The sequence below is a fragment of the Pinus tabuliformis genome, chromosome 9, assembly GCF_031772625.1.
Source record: "Pinus tabuliformis cultivar Carrire ecotype Pingquan chromosome 9, CPIR1, whole genome shotgun sequence".
Classification (NCBI taxonomy): Eukaryota; Viridiplantae; Streptophyta; class Pinopsida; order Pinales; family Pinaceae; genus Pinus; species Pinus tabuliformis.
The window spans coordinates 1,208,977,817-1,208,996,005 of record NC_142307.1 but is presented as its reverse complement, the minus strand read 5'-3'; the positions used below and the strand labels follow the sequence as shown (position 1 = coordinate 1,208,996,005).

The 18,189-nt window shown below is 37.8% G+C and overlaps 1 protein-coding gene and 1 non-coding gene across 4 annotated transcripts in view; one reads left to right on the top strand and one right to left on the bottom strand.

The window, feature by feature from the left end:
- Positions 1 to 992: 992 nt before the first annotated feature.
- Positions 993 to 18,189, bottom strand: part of LOC149152890 (putative NOT transcription complex subunit VIP2) — a 39,507-nt gene continuing 22,310 nt past the window's right edge. The window contains exons 3-15 of one of the 3 annotated variants that reach the window (XM_089445160.1): positions 12,105 to 12,216; positions 11,825 to 11,999; positions 11,601 to 11,649; positions 11,233 to 11,448; positions 4,543 to 4,755; positions 4,348 to 4,449; positions 3,010 to 3,095; positions 2,636 to 2,839; positions 2,134 to 2,541; positions 1,984 to 2,036; positions 1,803 to 1,844; positions 1,522 to 1,666; positions 993 to 1,382 (exon numbers count right to left, since the gene is read on the bottom strand). In XM_089445160.1, the coding sequence (XP_089301286.1) occupies positions 1,314 to 1,382; positions 1,522 to 1,666; positions 1,803 to 1,844; positions 1,984 to 2,036; positions 2,134 to 2,541; positions 2,636 to 2,839; positions 3,010 to 3,095; positions 4,348 to 4,449; positions 4,543 to 4,755; positions 11,233 to 11,448; positions 11,601 to 11,649; positions 11,825 to 11,962 (1,725 nt within the window). In that variant the 5' untranslated portion in view covers positions 11,963 to 11,999; positions 12,105 to 12,216 and the 3' untranslated portion in view covers positions 993 to 1,313. Of the gene's footprint in view, positions 1,383 to 1,521; positions 1,667 to 1,798; positions 1,845 to 1,983; positions 2,037 to 2,133; positions 2,542 to 2,635; positions 2,840 to 3,009; positions 3,096 to 4,347; positions 4,450 to 4,542; positions 4,756 to 11,232; positions 11,449 to 11,600; positions 11,650 to 11,824; positions 12,007 to 12,104; positions 12,217 to 18,189 lie in introns of those variants that run through there. The other 2 variants (XM_089445158.1, XM_089445159.1) reach the window with 2 other exon arrangements.
- LOC149152891 (small nucleolar RNA snoR35) lies at positions 12,105 to 12,181 on the top strand. The gene has a single exon (XR_016263978.1). It is a non-coding gene; the product is annotated as a small nucleolar RNA snoR35 (small nucleolar RNA).

The following is an 18,189-nucleotide window of genomic DNA, read 5'->3' as shown; positions in this document are numbered from 1 at the left end:
TAATATTTACGTAGAAAACATCGGCATCGAGATCTATAAAAGTTCAAACGAAAACAATCTTTAGTTAAAAAGCATCGGCAACTATGGCCTGTCACAACTTGGGTTTGTTCCTACAGAACTATAGAATGTTGTCTTGTCATCTCACAACAGCATAAAAGGACAAATTCTACTTTTGTCAACATTTTCGGAAGCAAATTCAGACGTTTCGGGTGGACATTCCACCCCACCCATTTAGCAAATGCTGATCATTCCTTAAATAGGCCAAGCATCTAAATCAAAGTCAAAATGGAATTAATGGGCAAGAATGTAATAAATTATTAAATAAATTAACAACAGTCAAAAAGTATAATTAACATGGGGGGTTTAGATTAACGGTCAAATTAATTAATTAGAAGGGAGCATAACTTAGAAAAAAAATTGATATATTAGGGATAACGGGGGTGTGGGGTATTGTTTGACCGTTATTAATTTATTCAATAATTTATTATATGCTTGCCCATTAATTCTATTTTTGACTTAAATTTAGATGTTTGACTGTTAATCAGCACTAGCTCTTATCATCCTTCAGCTTTCTGGTTCTTGATGATGAGTGAAATATCCAGCTGAAACGCCGGACAAGGTTAATCTATTACACAATTTGCTTCCCGAAATTTTGATAATATGAATAACTGTGGAATTCTCTACGCACACATTCTACTTTACTTGAATATGGTTAATTGGACTTCTTATAATGATCTCTAACAAATAAGATAGTTAAAATGGCATTACAGCTCAAACCAATAAATTCTAGAAATCATGGCATGTTACTATTTATGACAACCAAATCTAGGTTGTGTCGGTTAAGTTGATTATGGCAACCAAACCTAGGTTGTGTCGGTTAACTTGATTAGGGGGAGCATCTAAAAACACACATCAATTATTGTAATCAAAAGTTTAGTCGACATTAGCTTAAATTTGAAGACTGCTCCACACTATAACAAAAACCCGAGAGATATACATTCTGTAGAACAGAGGCTTAATCAAATATTTGAAGATAAACATTCTCGAACAAGAAACAAAATAACTTGAAGGCGCCTAAACATCTGATATTAACTCTCATAGAACTTTGCTCACAATTCTAAATAATCAAGGCACCTTTTTGCAGTACCTATTTCAACTTGCTACATCCAGGCAGTTGAAGTATTGCATAGCTTGCGTACAAAAGAATTGGTAATCTCGGGAGACTAACTACACGTTACATAGTTGACGAATTGCTCTACAATCTATTATGATTACAGGGCAGGATGCTGCCATTTGTCGGATTGAGATGCCTGCTATGATTCAGGTGCTTGAGATAATCGGGGTTTCTTCTCTATCATTTCATAATGTAGCACATGGTTATCCTGCAAACATAACAACAATCAACTAAATTAAAATCATCTGTATTTTGCCAATCCTGACAGCAAGGCTCTGACCATCATAAATCCAAAACAAACGCAAGATAACTATCTGTAACTATTGCAATGGAAATAATTTAATCACCTTCTGTACATAGTCCCATATATTGGGATCAAAAAAGTAATAAGAGCCCCGCTCATATGTATTTGTCTTGACAAGTGACTCAATTTGCGGTACATGTGTTAACCACATACCCGATTCCTTGTCAAAGAACCAACCCTTTCGACACCTACATATTGACAAGTACCATCCAAAGTTACTGATATAATTTGAAACAAAGCTAACGTACAATTTCCATAAAAACCGTACTGCCACCTAAAAAGGCCTAGATATAATGAAAATAAAATCATCCAGAATGCACTTACAGCTCACTGGCAGCAAATAGCTGAGCTTCATCCTTTGGCATGCTGCAAATATTCAGTAACATCATTTTAGGGACAAAAAATATACATCTGATGTCACCATGATTTAAATTTGCATGACACTTGATAAATAAGGCACAATAGGAATATATTATTTTTTGTTGTCAAAGAGGTATGCCAGTACCTGTAAAATATATAAAAAAGAGTCTCCACACTGAACCTAGCAAAGTACCCTGGCTGTATGCAACCCAAATTCAAGTTCACAATCAAATAAAATACAAGAGAAAATAACACAAACATATGAACGGTTTTGTCAATTACAAAAGCTGCTCACCTGCAACCTAGGAGCTTGTTGAGAATAGCATTGTGGCAACGTATACTCAGGCTCTCCTTTTGCAGGCCCATCAGCCCAAGGGGAGGCAAATGTCCTATACAGATTATCTCTTGAGTTTAAATTTAATCCTAAAGTCGTAAGATCTATACCCAAAGCTAGCGTTGTTACATCAGGTTCACTCATCCTGATTACACTTAGAAGACCTAGCAATCCAAAATTATCAGAAGCACCTTGAAGCCCATGCATGGATTTCAGCAAATGCTCCTTTGATGGTAGATTAACTGATGGTGCATGTCGGAACTGAGAGTGATTATGATGATGATGCTGATACTGCTGAAGAAGATGATCATATGAGCCTATGCCAGGCATTATGTTTGGCGGAACCCCAGACCTCAATCCAGGAACAACCTGGAACCAGCCACATAAACAAAACTTAAATTGCCAAACTAAACTCAAGTTCATTCAACTTCATTTGGGTTGGGAAAGCAATTAGTTACTTTACCTGAGAGTGGTATGAAGCTTGGCCATGCGTAGATGGAAATAGATCAGAACCATGTAAATGCATAAGGTCTGCAGAATTGGCAATAGCTGCAAATGACCCTCCTGCACTGTTTGTTGATAGTCCAGATCGAATTTCTTGTTGTTGCTGCTGCTGATGATGAGAAGCATATGACCCTCCCAAAGAAAATCCAGCAGATCTCCCCATCTAAATATGGTGAGAACCAAACCTAAACATTTAGTAATGATGATTAACAGTAAAAATTTCCACCAAAGGGGCATACCAGACCCTATTGCATTTAAAAAGGAAAAGATGTTAATCATGTGCCCAAAACAGGGCTTTTTAAAATTCTGGACGATGGACTTCATCATACTTACTTGATAATGGTGTGACTGCATCAATGCTAAAGCATTTTCATGATGATCCTTCTGATGCAAATCCATTGCAAAATCCACATTCCCTCCTACAGGTAGACAAGAACACAGAAGAGACCCAGTAAATACAAAATTAAATCAGAGAATGGAGATTAGGGAATTTCAATTGGAACTGTCAAGCTCTAAAAATTATTCAACACCAAACAAATTGAAAGGTCTGAAGCTAAGTTGCACAAAACTCTGGGAATTTCTGAAATGGGTATGGCTGGAAATGTGAACCCCCAAAAATGAAAATGTAACCCAAATTATCACACACACACACTACAAATAAGTTAACAACACATTATCTTGCAAAGAAAAAAAATGAGACACATAAATGACATTTTATGTGCTAAAAATGAAATAAAACATTAAAGACAATAATTGATTACATATCATTGATCATAACAATCATTAATAAAATTAGCTAACGAGTGAATAAAGTTTACGAAAAATGTTAAATCAAGTGTTTTTGGGCCATATAAGGGGCACACACCCTTCTTAGGGGCTTAAGCAGGCCAAAAACAGTGATTTACCTTGTCAAAATGTCACAATTTTTGCCCAAAACACCGCCGGTCGTACTGCGCAGCATTTTGGAATCATGAAATGCTGTACGATACAACCCGCGGCATTTTGGGGCCATTTTGGGTGAGTTTTAGTGTTTCAGTACATTTTGGGTACCAGTATGCTGCCTAGGGAGGGCATTTTGTGCTGTGTAGGTCTGAAGATCTCTGTGCAATAAAAAAAAATGGCAAGATCGTACAAAGTCCCATAAAGCTGCAAAATATTTTATAATATTTTACCATACTAGTGCCAGAGTTTTCAATAGTATAACTTGGAAAATGGTTAAATGTATGAATTCAACCACCAGACCCCAGCCTGTCAACATTTTGGAGACCCAGAAATATGCATCCATGGTTCACATAGTACTTCATATACTATCAGCCCCTTGGCACATGAAGACTATACAATGCATTGCTTGACTTATTGAAATGGGAAGCTTCAGCCTCTCTAACAAGTGCCCTATATACACACATGGATGCCTTTATAAACAGACTACTACAACAGACACTTGAAAGACGATAAACAATAGAAATGAATAATTTAACAGTTAAAAGCAAGGCTTTCGAATGCAAACACACTCAATGAACTACACAGCAGTATAATTTAAAATATGGCGATCGTAGTATTTTAATTTTTAAGCCACTCCTAACCAAGCAATGAAAAAAAATTGTTTTCATTCACATTCGGTTAAATGATGAAGACAAAAGACGATGCTTGTATGAAGAGCCAAATACACACCTTTAAAACCCGGTAATGCTGGGAAGTCTTCATTTTGAATGCTGAACTCTTGGTTTTGTTGAGAAAGAGAATTAACACTAAGACCTTGCTTTCTTATTGAAGCTGCAGACCACTTGTCACTTGTAAGTTGTCACCCTGAGTTATAAGACATAAAAGTATACACACACGAATAAAATGAGATTAACCATGACCCACCTAACTGCCCTTGTGCCCCTCCACTAGAATTGGGGCGAGAAGTTAACTGAGGGAAGTCATTGATGTCAAACGGTGCACTATCATTTGAATTGAGATCATTTGCAAGACCCATGGAAACTTGATGGCCATTGCCCATGATGGTTTGCCCAGTATTAGCTGCTCCTAGAGAACTTGAAAATGTACCTCCAAGTAGAGAGACCACCTGCGTTGAAGCTGAAAAACGGATTCAAGCCTTAGTTTCATCTTGGAGGACACTTGTTACATGCGTACAGTGCCCTATATTGGTTTGGGATTATTTATTGACCATTCAAATGAGTTAAATCTAAAAGGAATTAATATAATTCTATCTCACCCAACTTAGATATATACTTGCAGAAAAAACCAAATGAGTCCTATAGTTTCTAGTATCTCTTGTAGAAAACAAATGAGCACTATAGTCTCTATTTCTACTGAATATAAAAACAAGCATACTTGAGAATCATGGAAGAAATTCAAGGATTCAGAAGCACAATCATTGATAAAAAACATAAAAGCTAAACATGATTCAATATCACTCCCAAGAGAAGAAGATTATCAGTTACATACAAACTACGCATGGGGTTTTTCCTACCTTTAGTGAAACTATCTAATAACTTCTAACCAGATAAACATCCAAACTTTAAACTTAATAGTAACTTTATACAATTCTGGCATATTCAATTGAAACCTTAAATTAATTCATATTGGAATAGTATAGTATAGAGTCTAGAGCAAGGACTCTACTCTCTCAAGTATTCCCTCTACGCAAACCCTACATATTTCAATAAGATTGTTGACTGTTCAATCCAATGTGAACTCTTCAATATAGTTGATTGACGATCCTATCAAATATTCTTTTATTTCCATATTTTCTTGTTTCCATATTCTTTCACCAGGGGTTCTTGTTCTCTTACTTATACATCCAACCAGCTTGGACATTGCTGAATCCGAGTTATGCTTTCTTCAAAAGCTCATGCGAAAAACAAGATGTGTTTTTATATATGTGTTAAGTAGTAAGCAACCCCGTTTATCATTTAGGGATTGTAAATGGATCATATGGGAGAGTTTTGTGAACTTTTTTAATGATAGCGAGCTATCTGGTTTGACTCTTAGGTAGACTTTGTCACCAACTTCAAGTGATCTTGTGGTGCAATGCTGATGTTCATATAATTTGGATCTTGATTGTGCTTCCCTATTCTTTTTGCAATTTCTTAATTCTTTCTCTGGCCTTTACATTAAGATCTTGGTTTTCCCTGTCAATTGCTCTGTGGGTGCTCTTATTATAAGCAAATCATGAGAACAGTGATCTTTCTTCTCATCGAGATCGTTTGTAGAGCCATATATTTCTGTTTGTTTATGCATCAACATGTGATCTTCGCCACAAGAATTTAGTTGGGTACCTATGTGATCTTCACCACAAGAATTTAGTTGGGTACCTAGAGTTTCGAACAGGCTTTTCAAAATATTCTCTTAACTTATTATCAGTCATTCATAATGGTCTTAGGCAAGGGATAGATAATGGGACAATAAACTTGGAAGTATAATCAGTGTACCATGCTGTGGGAGTGGATTAGGCTACGAGAAATTATTTCCCAGAAAATGATTTTTGCAATATTGCTGATGGTTCATCAGGTAAGCAATGAATCTTTCCGTTTAGGGTAACCGATCTACAAATACAAGCAAATGGCCATTTTGATTTGCTATACTTGGTTAGCTCAACCAGATTCCACCAATGTTGCTGGGCATTTGGACAGTTCCATGCCAGCAGGTGCCCAATTTGAATCCCCTTGGGTGATGTGCACTAGTCCACGTCAAACCCACGCAATGGCTCTGCTAGCCCATCCACAAACATGAAAATCCTCCTAGACTCTGACAAGTGTGGCACCATCACAGACAATCGCAGAAACTCTGAGATGTAGGTTTTTGCGCTCTTGATCTACTTGAGCCTAGTCAACACCCCAAAATTCTCCTCCAGATCCTTCCTCTCAAACTGTTCCAACACCCTCCTAGTGAAATCATCATAGGCAGTCACCCCCACATGCCCCAACATGGTCAATCCATGGAACCACAAGTCACGGGCTTCCCCTTCCAGATGCAACGTGGCAATCTTAATTGCCTCCCCTTCTGTCATTTGGTTCAGCTGGAAATAAACACCCAGTTTTTCGACCCATGCCTTGGCTGAGCTCTTGGACCCATCGAAGGTTGGGAGAAATAGCCTCCCCACAATGCGTTGCAAATTTGTTCCCTGCATATAACCCCCTCCATTTTGTCCCTTGGACTTCTTGTTGCCCTTCAACTGACAGAAACCTTTGAATGTGATGGCCCTCCCAAATTCAGACCCATAAGACCGATACTCTACGAAATAGTCCCCATAAGGTGCTTCCTCCTGCTCTGGCTGTCCACCTGCTCCAGATTGTAGGAATGGAGGAATGGTGGATCTAGGGGGTGTATTATGGATCAATGGCATGTTGGCACGGAGAGATGCATGGTGGTGTGAGGTGCAAGATCCTTCTCCAAAGTGGAGATCCCCTTGGACTCCCTTACCATTGTTGCCATTGCCATTTCGCTGGCCCATTCCTTCAATGTTACAAGACAAATCCTGCACTGCCTTTAGTAGGAGTTGGGAAAACTCCTTCTCCTCCTCCCTTTTGTCTCCTTCATTATCCCCCATGTTGGTTTCCTCTACCTCTGGTTCTGTAGTCAAAGGATCAAGGGTGATCTCTAACTATCGTTCTTTGCTCCTGTACCTCTGCGTCTGGTATGTCACGTTCTACCTATCCTCCAGTGTCATAGACTGCGCTACTCCCACAGGTTGTGCCAAGTCTATGAGCTTTGATACCACTGTAATATCCCTAAGGGAAAATTAACAGTAAATATTCAAAGCAAAATAGACAAACACATCATAAAACCAAAACAAACAATCAAACCATGAAACTGCTTCCAAAACAGCGTTGTATACTCATTTTATTAATGGAAAGAGGTGTACAATCAAGGTGTTGGAATGAGTGCACCTGGGCTTGCTCTTAGCAAGCTAGCAAAAGCGCGCAATGATCCCTAAATCTCCCTCCTCCAAGCTCTGTCAATTCGGCCCAAGTGTTGCATTGTAATTCCCTAGAAATGGTGTTGTTGCCTGAAATGAACTGCTGCTAGAGCCCTCTCTACTGCTCAAAAAATTCCGGAAATTAATTATGGCCTCTACTCAAGAAACCCAGAATAACCCACGAAGGGTTTGGCTAAAGCTTGACCCCGGAATTTCAACCTTCTTGGACTTGGCTAGCTCTCATGCTGGGTATTTCAACCCTCCTATGAATTTTGCTATTGCATGCCCCCAAAATGCATGCAAACCTTGTTAGAAGGCTTCCCGAGCCTTCCCACCAAATTTCCTCCTCGAACTCCCCTAACTCCACAAACTCCCGGAGTGCCTCTAGCAGTGACTGCGCAATCCATGTGCTACTATAGCTCTCCCCGCTGTTTTAGATCGATTTCCTGTTGCTGGTACGAATTGGGCTGAAGAAAAACTCCCTCTTAGGGCTGGCACTCGAAGTCCCCCGAAGCAAGCGCTGGGATTTCCGCTCAGAAACACCTATTGTGTTGAGCAGCACATCCAAACTTGGCTCACTACTCAAGCATGCTCTTGTCAAAGACAAATTCTGAAAATGATAAGATGGTAAAACAAATTGAGTGCCCCTCCTTCCTTTTATCGACTTGCCTCCAAGGTTGCCCATGTGGGCCCACATTGACTTTCCCTCACCTTTTTCGCACCAATGAGAGCATAATCTCCATATGGGCCGAAAATCCCTTTGTGGTGGCCCCCAAATTCCACCAAAGTTGTAATCTTTCATCGAACATTATAGTTAGGGTGCTCCTCATGCCAAAAATCAAATGTGGGTCCCCTAGGCCCACTTTCCCTAAGTGAAACAATGCAATATGCCAAAATTGAGCAAAATTTGATATTCCCTTAGTGAAACACTAAGTAGAAATATCACACCTTGCATGCAGCCTAGAATTTCCAATCCTTAGACCAAGCATGAAAAGCGTAACAATGCCCCTCGTAAAAAGGTGTTTGACCAAAACCAAGGGATTTCCTCCGAGGGCTTATCATTGAACAATTTAAGTGGAAACCACCAAATATAATGTTAATGAAATGACAGGCATGTCCTCAATGTCTTTCCAAACAAAGCAAAGTTGATGATCTCCCATGTTTTCCATATACTCTCTATGCCACAAACAACCTTTTGATTTTCAGCTTAATTGGTGTAAATAGAAGGGTTTGAAACTTTGCATCACTTCAACTTCTTTTACTCAACACAACCCCAAGTGAAATGCACTTTCACACAAGCACTCCCAACTTTTGTTTCCTTACCCTACCAAGATGATCCACTTCATGTTTAGGTTAACAACAATTAACCCTCTTAATAATCATCCTATTAATGACGACCAAGTTGAATTTAACCTTCCATGCAGCACCTAGAATTTCTAGTCCCTAGACCAAGCATGAAAAGGGTCCTTTCTTTTAACAATGCCACTCTTAGAAAGGTGTTTGACCAAAACCACGGGATATCCTCCAAGGGCTTATCATTGAAAATTTTAAGTCGCAACCACCAAATATAATGCTCATGGAATTATAGGCATGCCCTTAATGTCCTTTCCAAACGAGGCAAAGTTTGACAATCTCCCATATTTTCCATATACTTTATGCCACAACAACCCTTTGTTTTTCAGCTTAATTGATGTAAATAGAAAGGTTTGAAAATTTGCATTACTTCAACATCTTTTACTCAACACAACCAAAAGTGAAATGCACCTTCACACTAGCACTCCCAACTTTTGTTGCATTACCCTACCAAGATGAGCTACTTCATGCTTCATGCATAAGGCTTGATGCTATCAAAAGAAGCCAATCATACCCATACCTATTGAATCTTTGGGGCTGCAACAGAAGATCCAAAGAACACGATGAAACCCTTTCTTCCCCTAAAGGTCAACCCAAAAGAGTTTCTCAAGCCTCTGCAAGGTCACACCAAAGGAAACTCAACAAGATGAGGAATAAATGTGCATGGTAGCATGGAGCTTGGAACATATCTGTTATCTAGTTGCTAGTGTCACGGACAGTGTTGCAAGAACGTCCCTACCAATTTGTCACGAAGATCTCCCTCTGGAGGGAAACTATAGTAGTTTCTGAACTGTTATTTCTTCAAAGTCATTATTTTTGAGGTGATGTTTCCGTATTTATTGATGTGAATATTTATCAATCAAAGATTACGTATCTTCTGTTTATGATGTTGTGTTTTCTCTACTTTCATAGGCTACATTTTTTCCATTTGCAGTAGTACTGCTCCTATAGTTTTCCCACTTGCATCAAATGGTTACAAATGGTTTTTAAGGGTCTAAACATCAAGATAGGCGTTTCTATTAGCCTTTTCTTTAGGCAACCTTGCAAGACATGTTTTGTTTCATTCATGAACTTATCTTCAGTGGAAGGTACATAAGACTTTATCCAGATTTATACCAACTTGAAAGCAATATGTATCTGCTTGGCATTATCATTTATGTATTCAATATACTTCTCTAATTTAATCATTTCATATTGTATATGCTGTAATGGTTCAAAATTTTGAAGTATATATTTATACATTTCAGGAAAGTAAGTGTTTTAAGCATCTTAAACTTAATACCTAAGTTAATAAATTTTACGCATAATATCAGTTGATATTTAATTTAAACTCCATTTCAATAAGCAAAAAAACTTCATACTCGAAAATGAATATAAACACCCCAAACCCCATGTCAAGGCCACGTAAAGATATAATAAAAACCTAAGCAACATAGATACTGGAGCAGAAGCAGTAAAATAAATTCTAATAACAACAAGAGAACATGATCACAATAACAGAAATTGTGTGGTAGAGGACAAAGAAGTAGAAATGATGATGACACCAATAAAAACAATACACACGAGGTATTCCTCTGTTCTATTTTTCCCTTTATTATTGCCTGCATATTTGTTCACCTATCACACCAAACAATAATTCCTCAGGATATCTTATTTGTTTCTTTATTCATAATTTGAAAGCTCCAGTGGTGTACAACTCATGCATGCAATTGCTGCTTGTGTGTACCATATGAGGTACAATCCAATCACTTGTCAAGCCTGTGGTCTATCTGTTATACGTTTTGGAGCTTTTCCAGTCGAATTTGCCCATAATCTGGCAGGGATTTATTGCAATCACAAGTTTTAGCTGTGAACTCTCCACAACCCGTGTGCCCCAGGAGTTTTTCGGGGTGTTGAATCTATTTATGCACTCAAAAAACGCAATTTAAACAACAAAAGATCACGAATTAACTGAAAATTGTTTCACCGATTTCCAGCCAAAAAATCCAAACCGTATAATAGTTAGACAATGACTTTTTCAAGTATATGACTAGATCATAAAACATTGACCCATATTAGCAACTGTATGTTCAAGATTAGGTGCTGCACATTTTGACTAACTTCGTCAACTGTTGTTCATTTATCATCAATGATCTGTTCTGGCTATGGACCAAAATTGCAAGAAATTGCAAACCAAACCTGAGCACAAGCAAGCAGAATAAAGAAGAGACTTTTAAATTCAAGTTATAAGCAGCATTGTTCAGTATGTTTAGCATAATGATAATCTATTGATAACAAACCTTGTTGGGGAACGCTGTTCATCGGTCTACCAGGCCCTTGTACCCCAATACCTCCAGCTCCAGCGCGACTCGATCCTGATACAGGACTTTGCCCAGCACCAAGATTTATGGTCCTCCCAAGGTTGCCTCCAGCAGCTCCAGCTGCACCCATAATGTTCCCAGCAGAGCTTGTTATCCTAGGCCCTGCATTGCTTGTAAGAGGAGATACTCCTGATCCTGGAACAGTTTGCATCATGATCAACATTACTGCTGAAACAAGGAATGAGCCTTGAGCATACGCACCAATCCCATTCATGCTAGTCCTAAACAAATAATATTTTGCTGTTCATACTAATAGTGAATATAATAACTTCTGGCTAGACTAGTACCTCCTCGGTTTGTTATCCCTGTATGGCCATGCAAACCACCATGTGATAACTGCTAGAACCAAACATGTCATACAGATAAACGTCAGGAAATATTACAGAAGGTCACAATGTTATGTTTCTAGCAAACATTCAACAAAGCAGTCCCATGGGAAATTAGAAGATTATCTACTAACTACAGCAAAATTGACCTATTGAGCACACCATCAGAACTGCAACAAGTAGACCTGGGAGAGAGCAACTGGAAGGTTGTTTGATGCAAAACGTCCCGTAGAAAGGCTCCCAGAGGGTTGATGGACCCCGCCAGAGGGAAGTCCTCCAAATCCCGAATTGCCTGTAGATATAGAGGTTGGCATGTTTGGCATACTGTAATTACCATGCACATTATGCAATCCCTGTATACTGCCAACTTTAATGCATGACATACATTGTCAGTTGCTTTCTTGAAGCTAATCATGGTTATTAAATATATCATTGAAACGCATTACATATCAAATGAATCCTCACCAGAGTGATGGAAAACAGGGTTTGATCCCGATTGTGTAGAAAATGTTGTCGTGAAAGGCCAACCTGTGCTTGTAGAATCCAGCAAGTTTGAGGATGGACTATTCAGCATAGACTGCAGACATAAATTTCCATAGACCAGGTAAGATGCAGCAACTACACCTCATTCAAATTTGAAAGAAACCAATTATATTTGCTAATTTTGCTAAAGAAAACCACCAAAAGACCCAAGTACATCTTTATCTTAAGGAAAGTAATTAATTATATAACTGCAGTTTTTTATTAGGCTAAGATTAACCCTTGTATTTGGTCGGTGGCCACCATAGGTTTCTGTGTAGGGCTTGATGAGATCAGCAGGACCGGTCACACTGCTGCACAGCAGTAATAGGCTGCCTGCCAGAATTCTGCTCATCCATCTCGATGGCCAAAAAGTAGTCCACTTCTGGAAACCACCAGGTTTCCCCTGCCTAAACAGAATACCAAATGTGGCCCAGGAGAGTGTTTCAAATGGCCCTCTGCCTGCATCTCCAGGATCTCCATTGGAAGCCATGGCAGTGGCTCCTTCCCTCCTCCCAATCCCTCAATCTTTCAAGAATGTTGTTTGCCTACCTAGGGCTGCTCATTCCATATGAAGGAAGACTCGTCAAATGGGCAGTTTCAGTGTGGAAATTAATGAATCCACTATAGAAAGGATTAAGGATTCTATCAGAACATATGAAAGCAGGACACTCATCTCTAGATTCAATGTCTTTTCGAATGGCCCTATGCCTGTGTCTCCAAGATCTCCATTAGCAGCCATAAAAGTGGCTCCTCCAGCGAAGGATAATCCTACTTCCATGCTCCTGAAACCTCAATTTTACAAGAATGTTGTTTGCCTGCCTATAGTCTTTCATAAGTCATTCCATGAGAAGGAAGGCTCCTTGGACAGGAAGTTTCATTGCGGAAATAACTGAATCCACTTCGACCTCATCAGTTCCAACAGAAAGGATCCAGGCTTCTATTGGAACATGAAAAAGAAAGGGACTGATCTGTAGAAACAACGGCTTTTGGCCATAATCAACCACCTCAACTCCAGTCTGGGTAAGATTGCCAAACTTTCCCCTCTACTTGTGGGAAGAGGAGGCCTTGCAAGAAATTGGAAATTCTGTAGGTAAATTCAATAGGATAAAAGTCAAGAGCAAATGGGTATTACTTTTACCTATGCTAGAATTTCCATAGAACTGTACCTAAGCAAAGGTCTTCTAGACAATATCATCCCAAACTTTGAAGATATCAAATGGATTCAAGCTCTCCCATATGAAAATAATATGGCCTAAGAGTGTAGACTCCGTCCAGAGACAGGACATCTGAAGGGAGCATGTCCTACAGTCAGGTATAAGGATAAAACCAAAAATGCAAATGGAATTAAGAAAAGAAAGGGCGCTCTGAAAGGCAACCAGAATAGACAGATGCACTAGAAAATTTTGGTGTTAAAAAGGAAATCACTAAATATCTCCACCTGCAAAGTTTATCAGTTACAAAAGATTTTATAAAGCAAGAGCCAGCATTGGCTGAGTTAGCAAAGCAAACGATACATCTATCGAAGTATCAGCATCATGCTTGCAAATTTCAGAAGTAGAGCCAAGGATGAAATCAAACAAAACACAAGCGTAAAAAATCTAAGCTTTAGTACTTAGGCTTTTGGACCTCTCAGTCTTTACTACCTACAGGTATAGATGTGGCAGCTTGTATATTTGCAATTTTAATGTACTATCTTTCTGTTAAAAAAATAAATAACAAAAATTATTTGATTGGCACATCAGAAGACAATCCATCGAGGGGTAAATGATATATCTGTATTAACATTGGATCAACTAAGCACCAAGAGCTAAGTTACCAGGATTCGGATACGGATACGGATCCGGATTCGCTAGTTTTTTGAAAATCCAGGATCCGGATACAGCAAGTACAAAAAATATAATAAAATTAATAATAGACACAAAATATATACTTCTTAATATATTTTTGACTTAGACATATCAAAATGTTAAAATGCATACCTCAATTACTTCTCTATAACCTTTTTTTGGTCTTAATCATTTAAAAAAATTATATTATGCACTAGTATAGAGTGAGACCTACAAATTGTTTGATAACTTTAAGAACCTTTTACTCATAGAAATCCAAGCAATTTCAAAGATATAATGGCTATCATAATTTTATAAAATATATAAAGTTGAAATTATAAATTTGAAAAATGTGATTGAGGTATTCTCTACAATTCTAAAAGTTTTGTAGCAAAATTCCTTTGCTCACGTACTCAAAGTTAGCATCGATGGGAATATAATCTATATGCATTATATTTGCATGTGAAAACAAATACTATAAGTAAAAATCAAATTTCTCATAGTTACACTCAATTTTTGTAAATAAAATTATATATTGATACATTTTTATATATATTAAAGCTAAATCATTTTCATTCATTTTGTGCTTTTACCATATATTCAAGTTCATCTTTAATTATCTCTTCAAATTAACAAATTGTTGTTTTTTAAGTTTGCATTCATAAAACACCATCATTAGTTTACGCCCACACACCTATATTTTAAGATTATTAAGACAAAACTAAATTTAAAATTATATCTATATATCTATATGTATATTTAAATTTGTATAAACTTTATATATCATTTTAAATTTTAAATTAATTAATAAAAATTAGAAAAAAAATATATTTTAAAATAAAAAAATATATGTTCAAATTCCAATCTATAAGTCAAAACTAAATTATAAATAAAAAGCAATATAATTTAAAAAATACATACCTATATTTTAAGTTTATTAAGACAAAACTAAATTTTTATATATATATATATATATATATTTGAAATTTGTATAAATTTTATATATCGTTTTAAATTTTAAATTAATTAATAAAAATTAGAAAAAAAAATATATGTTAAAATCCCAATCTATAAGTCAAAATATAGGTCTATTTTGATTACATTTTGTTCGAAAATCACTGCCAGCGACTACTTCCCCCTGGCTTCCCTCCATTCGAATCTTGACGCCACTAGCCGTCTTTCGAGTTTTAAGTCAAGAGCCATTTCATGTTGGACTGACTTGTCTCCGAAACTTGGCATTTCTGCATCGTTTCCATCAACCGATCGATGAAAGTTTGTAATTTCGGACGGATTTTGCAGCGTGGTGAAAGCTCGGTTTTTTTGTCTGTTGTTCGTTCGCTCTCTGCAGTGTCAAGGAAGAAAATAAAAAACTTTGCGGAACTATCTACTCTACGTCTATCTGAGACCCATGAGACCCAAATGTGATTCCCGCAGACACCACGAATGTCTACAAAGTAAAAACAGCATGGCAAAAAACTTAGAAATCCGGAAAAGTGACACGGGATCCGTTTCCAGATTTCAACATCCGTTTCTAACAAACATTAATACGCCACGTGCCGGTTCTTGGACGTATTTAGGCGGATCCGGATCCGAATCCGGATCAGATCCGTGGATCCGTGGATCCTGTACCCCAGAGGGCCGGATCCGATAACTTAGACCAAGAGGGACCAAAAAGAAATCAAGATTCAACTCTCCATGCTTAAAAGGTCCAGACTTAAAATGGCTCTACAATGAGTTTGCATTGTGTGTGTGTATATATTAAATTCGAATCAATCTACAAGTAGCAACCAAATGAATCATACAAAAAACTTAATGGGTGTTACCATCATCAAAAATCTGTTGCTAAAGCTTCACGCTTGGGCATTGTCAATTGCATCATGATTTCATGGTTGCATTTGTAATGTCCTCTACAAATAGGACTTATTACCCTATCCATCCCCGTAGGCTATAGTCCTCCATAAAGGGAATAAAAACCCAAAATACTCATTGTTGGGCAAATTTTGGGTTCGTTGGGCTAAAGAAAAAAAACAAAACTGGGGTTGAGTGAGGTTCACTCAATCAATTAAAAAGGATTAAACCCCTTAGAAAAATCTATAAATAGAGGAGGCTTGAATTCATTTTGATCATGAAGTGTGGGTTTAAGACCCTTTTTCTCTTGTCAATTTCGGTGGTGAAAGATTCCACCCTAGTTGACATCCTCTTGATATCTCTCTCTGATTTGTGCAAAGATTCTATCCAAGGCAGCAAAGATCGGTGAAGTTCAATTCTGTTCTATCTGAGGCAGCAGAATCCTGTGGAGAGATCTTTGTTCCTTTTAGGGCAATCGAAGATCTGAGAAATTAGTTCCTGTTCAATCTAGGGCAGTGAGGCCTTGTGGTATTGGTCACTGTCTTGAATCCTCCTGGGCAGCGGGTTCTGTCAATAATCAAGAGATCGGAATCTGTTTCATTCCCCTTAATTTTGGCAGAGGGCTAACAAAGTTCTTTTTGGGATAGTGAGACTACTGTGATTATCGAGTTCATCTGAAGCTTTAATTATTATTATTATTATTATCCAATTTTAAGGTCACGGCCAAGCCAAACACCAAATTGGTGTATGAGACCCCTTTGTTTGTGGGACAAGGGACCCACCTCAGCGCAGTGATTTGACTGCTAAGTCTTCAAAGGCATACATACTCTACCCCTCTCCGGTTTTGAACCTGTGACCTCTTAGGAGGAAACACATGCTCTTAACCATTAGGCCCACATATTGAACGAAGAATTTTCTGGGTTGAATGCGTAGTCTGTTATATAAAAATTAGTCAATTAGTAGTTATTAGGCAAAGACGCACCCAAGGCAGTATAAAGCCAGGGGCCTCCCACAAATTGTAATCATCTTCTATCCGTTTTAATAATAATAAATATGAATTTGCTGAATATCTAAGTTTGTTTGTGCCATTTGGTATCGTAGCCACCGTTGTTGCCACTCCTATTCGTTGTGCAAGTCGTCGCTCCTTTCATCGGCATTTTGTCCCGCTTCTTGCTTTGCTCTGCTATCTACCCCTGCATTTGCCTATCTCTTGCCATATTTCTTCGAAAAATCCATTCCCTGCGGTCGTCCGATACAATTGACGATGTCGTTCTAACCGTGCATGCCGCATGTTCATTGACTTTACCACTCCACAAATCCATTGTTTCCTTCCAACCATCTGACAGTCCAATTCCATCGGCCGCACCTAGTCCCAACCATCGGTTCAGTTCTCCCGACCGCATTCTCCACTACACGCCTTACCACTACGCTGTATCTTGTTTCCGTTCCCGACAACCCTGACACTGCTCAATCTTTGTTTGTCCTTCGTCCTCACATGTTTCCCGACATCCCCACCGTTTGGCCTATCAAGGTTGCACTTGTTCCCCACCACGACTCTCCATATTTGTTGATTAAATTATATATTTGTTGGTTAAGTTATATATATAGTTTAATTATTGTATAATGTCATAATTATATTATATAGTTTATAACTATATAATTATATTATATAGTTTATAGCTATATAATTAATTAATTTAATTTAATTATTTAAAATATATATATATATATAATATAAAATCATTAAAAATATATATATATAATATAAAATCATTAAAAAAAATAGTTCAAACTTCAAATTAAGGAAGAAAGACTGGCAGACAAATATACACCCCCACAAACCCATTCAATGTCATCGATGACAATGACTGATTTCAGTTGATCTTGAGAATAGGATTATGAGCCACTCTGATGATTTTAACCAAAACTTAGTCGATCTCGAGAGTAAAGTTACCAAACATTCCGACGACATTAAGAAGCTTCAGGATATGACAAAACAGATAGAACAACAGCGCGGGCAGAACCATATCAAATCCGAAATGAATCATAATCAAACAATGGCAATGTTGACTGTTATGTGTGACAGGATGAAGATTACACCCGAACAACTATTCCAAGATGATGGAGGTAATCAAGAATACAATACATCAAATTCAACAAATTCAATAGATTCTCATGAAAAAACTGCGTCCCCAAAAAAATAGAAAATAGTAACGCGCCTTTTCAAAATAAGCAGCTTTGGAATTCATTCACCAATCAATACCCTCTTTTCGCTCCACCATTAGCGACGTATCAACGAAGAGCAAAAATCGAGCTACCTAAGTTTGACGGTAACGAAAAATGCAACGTTGCGT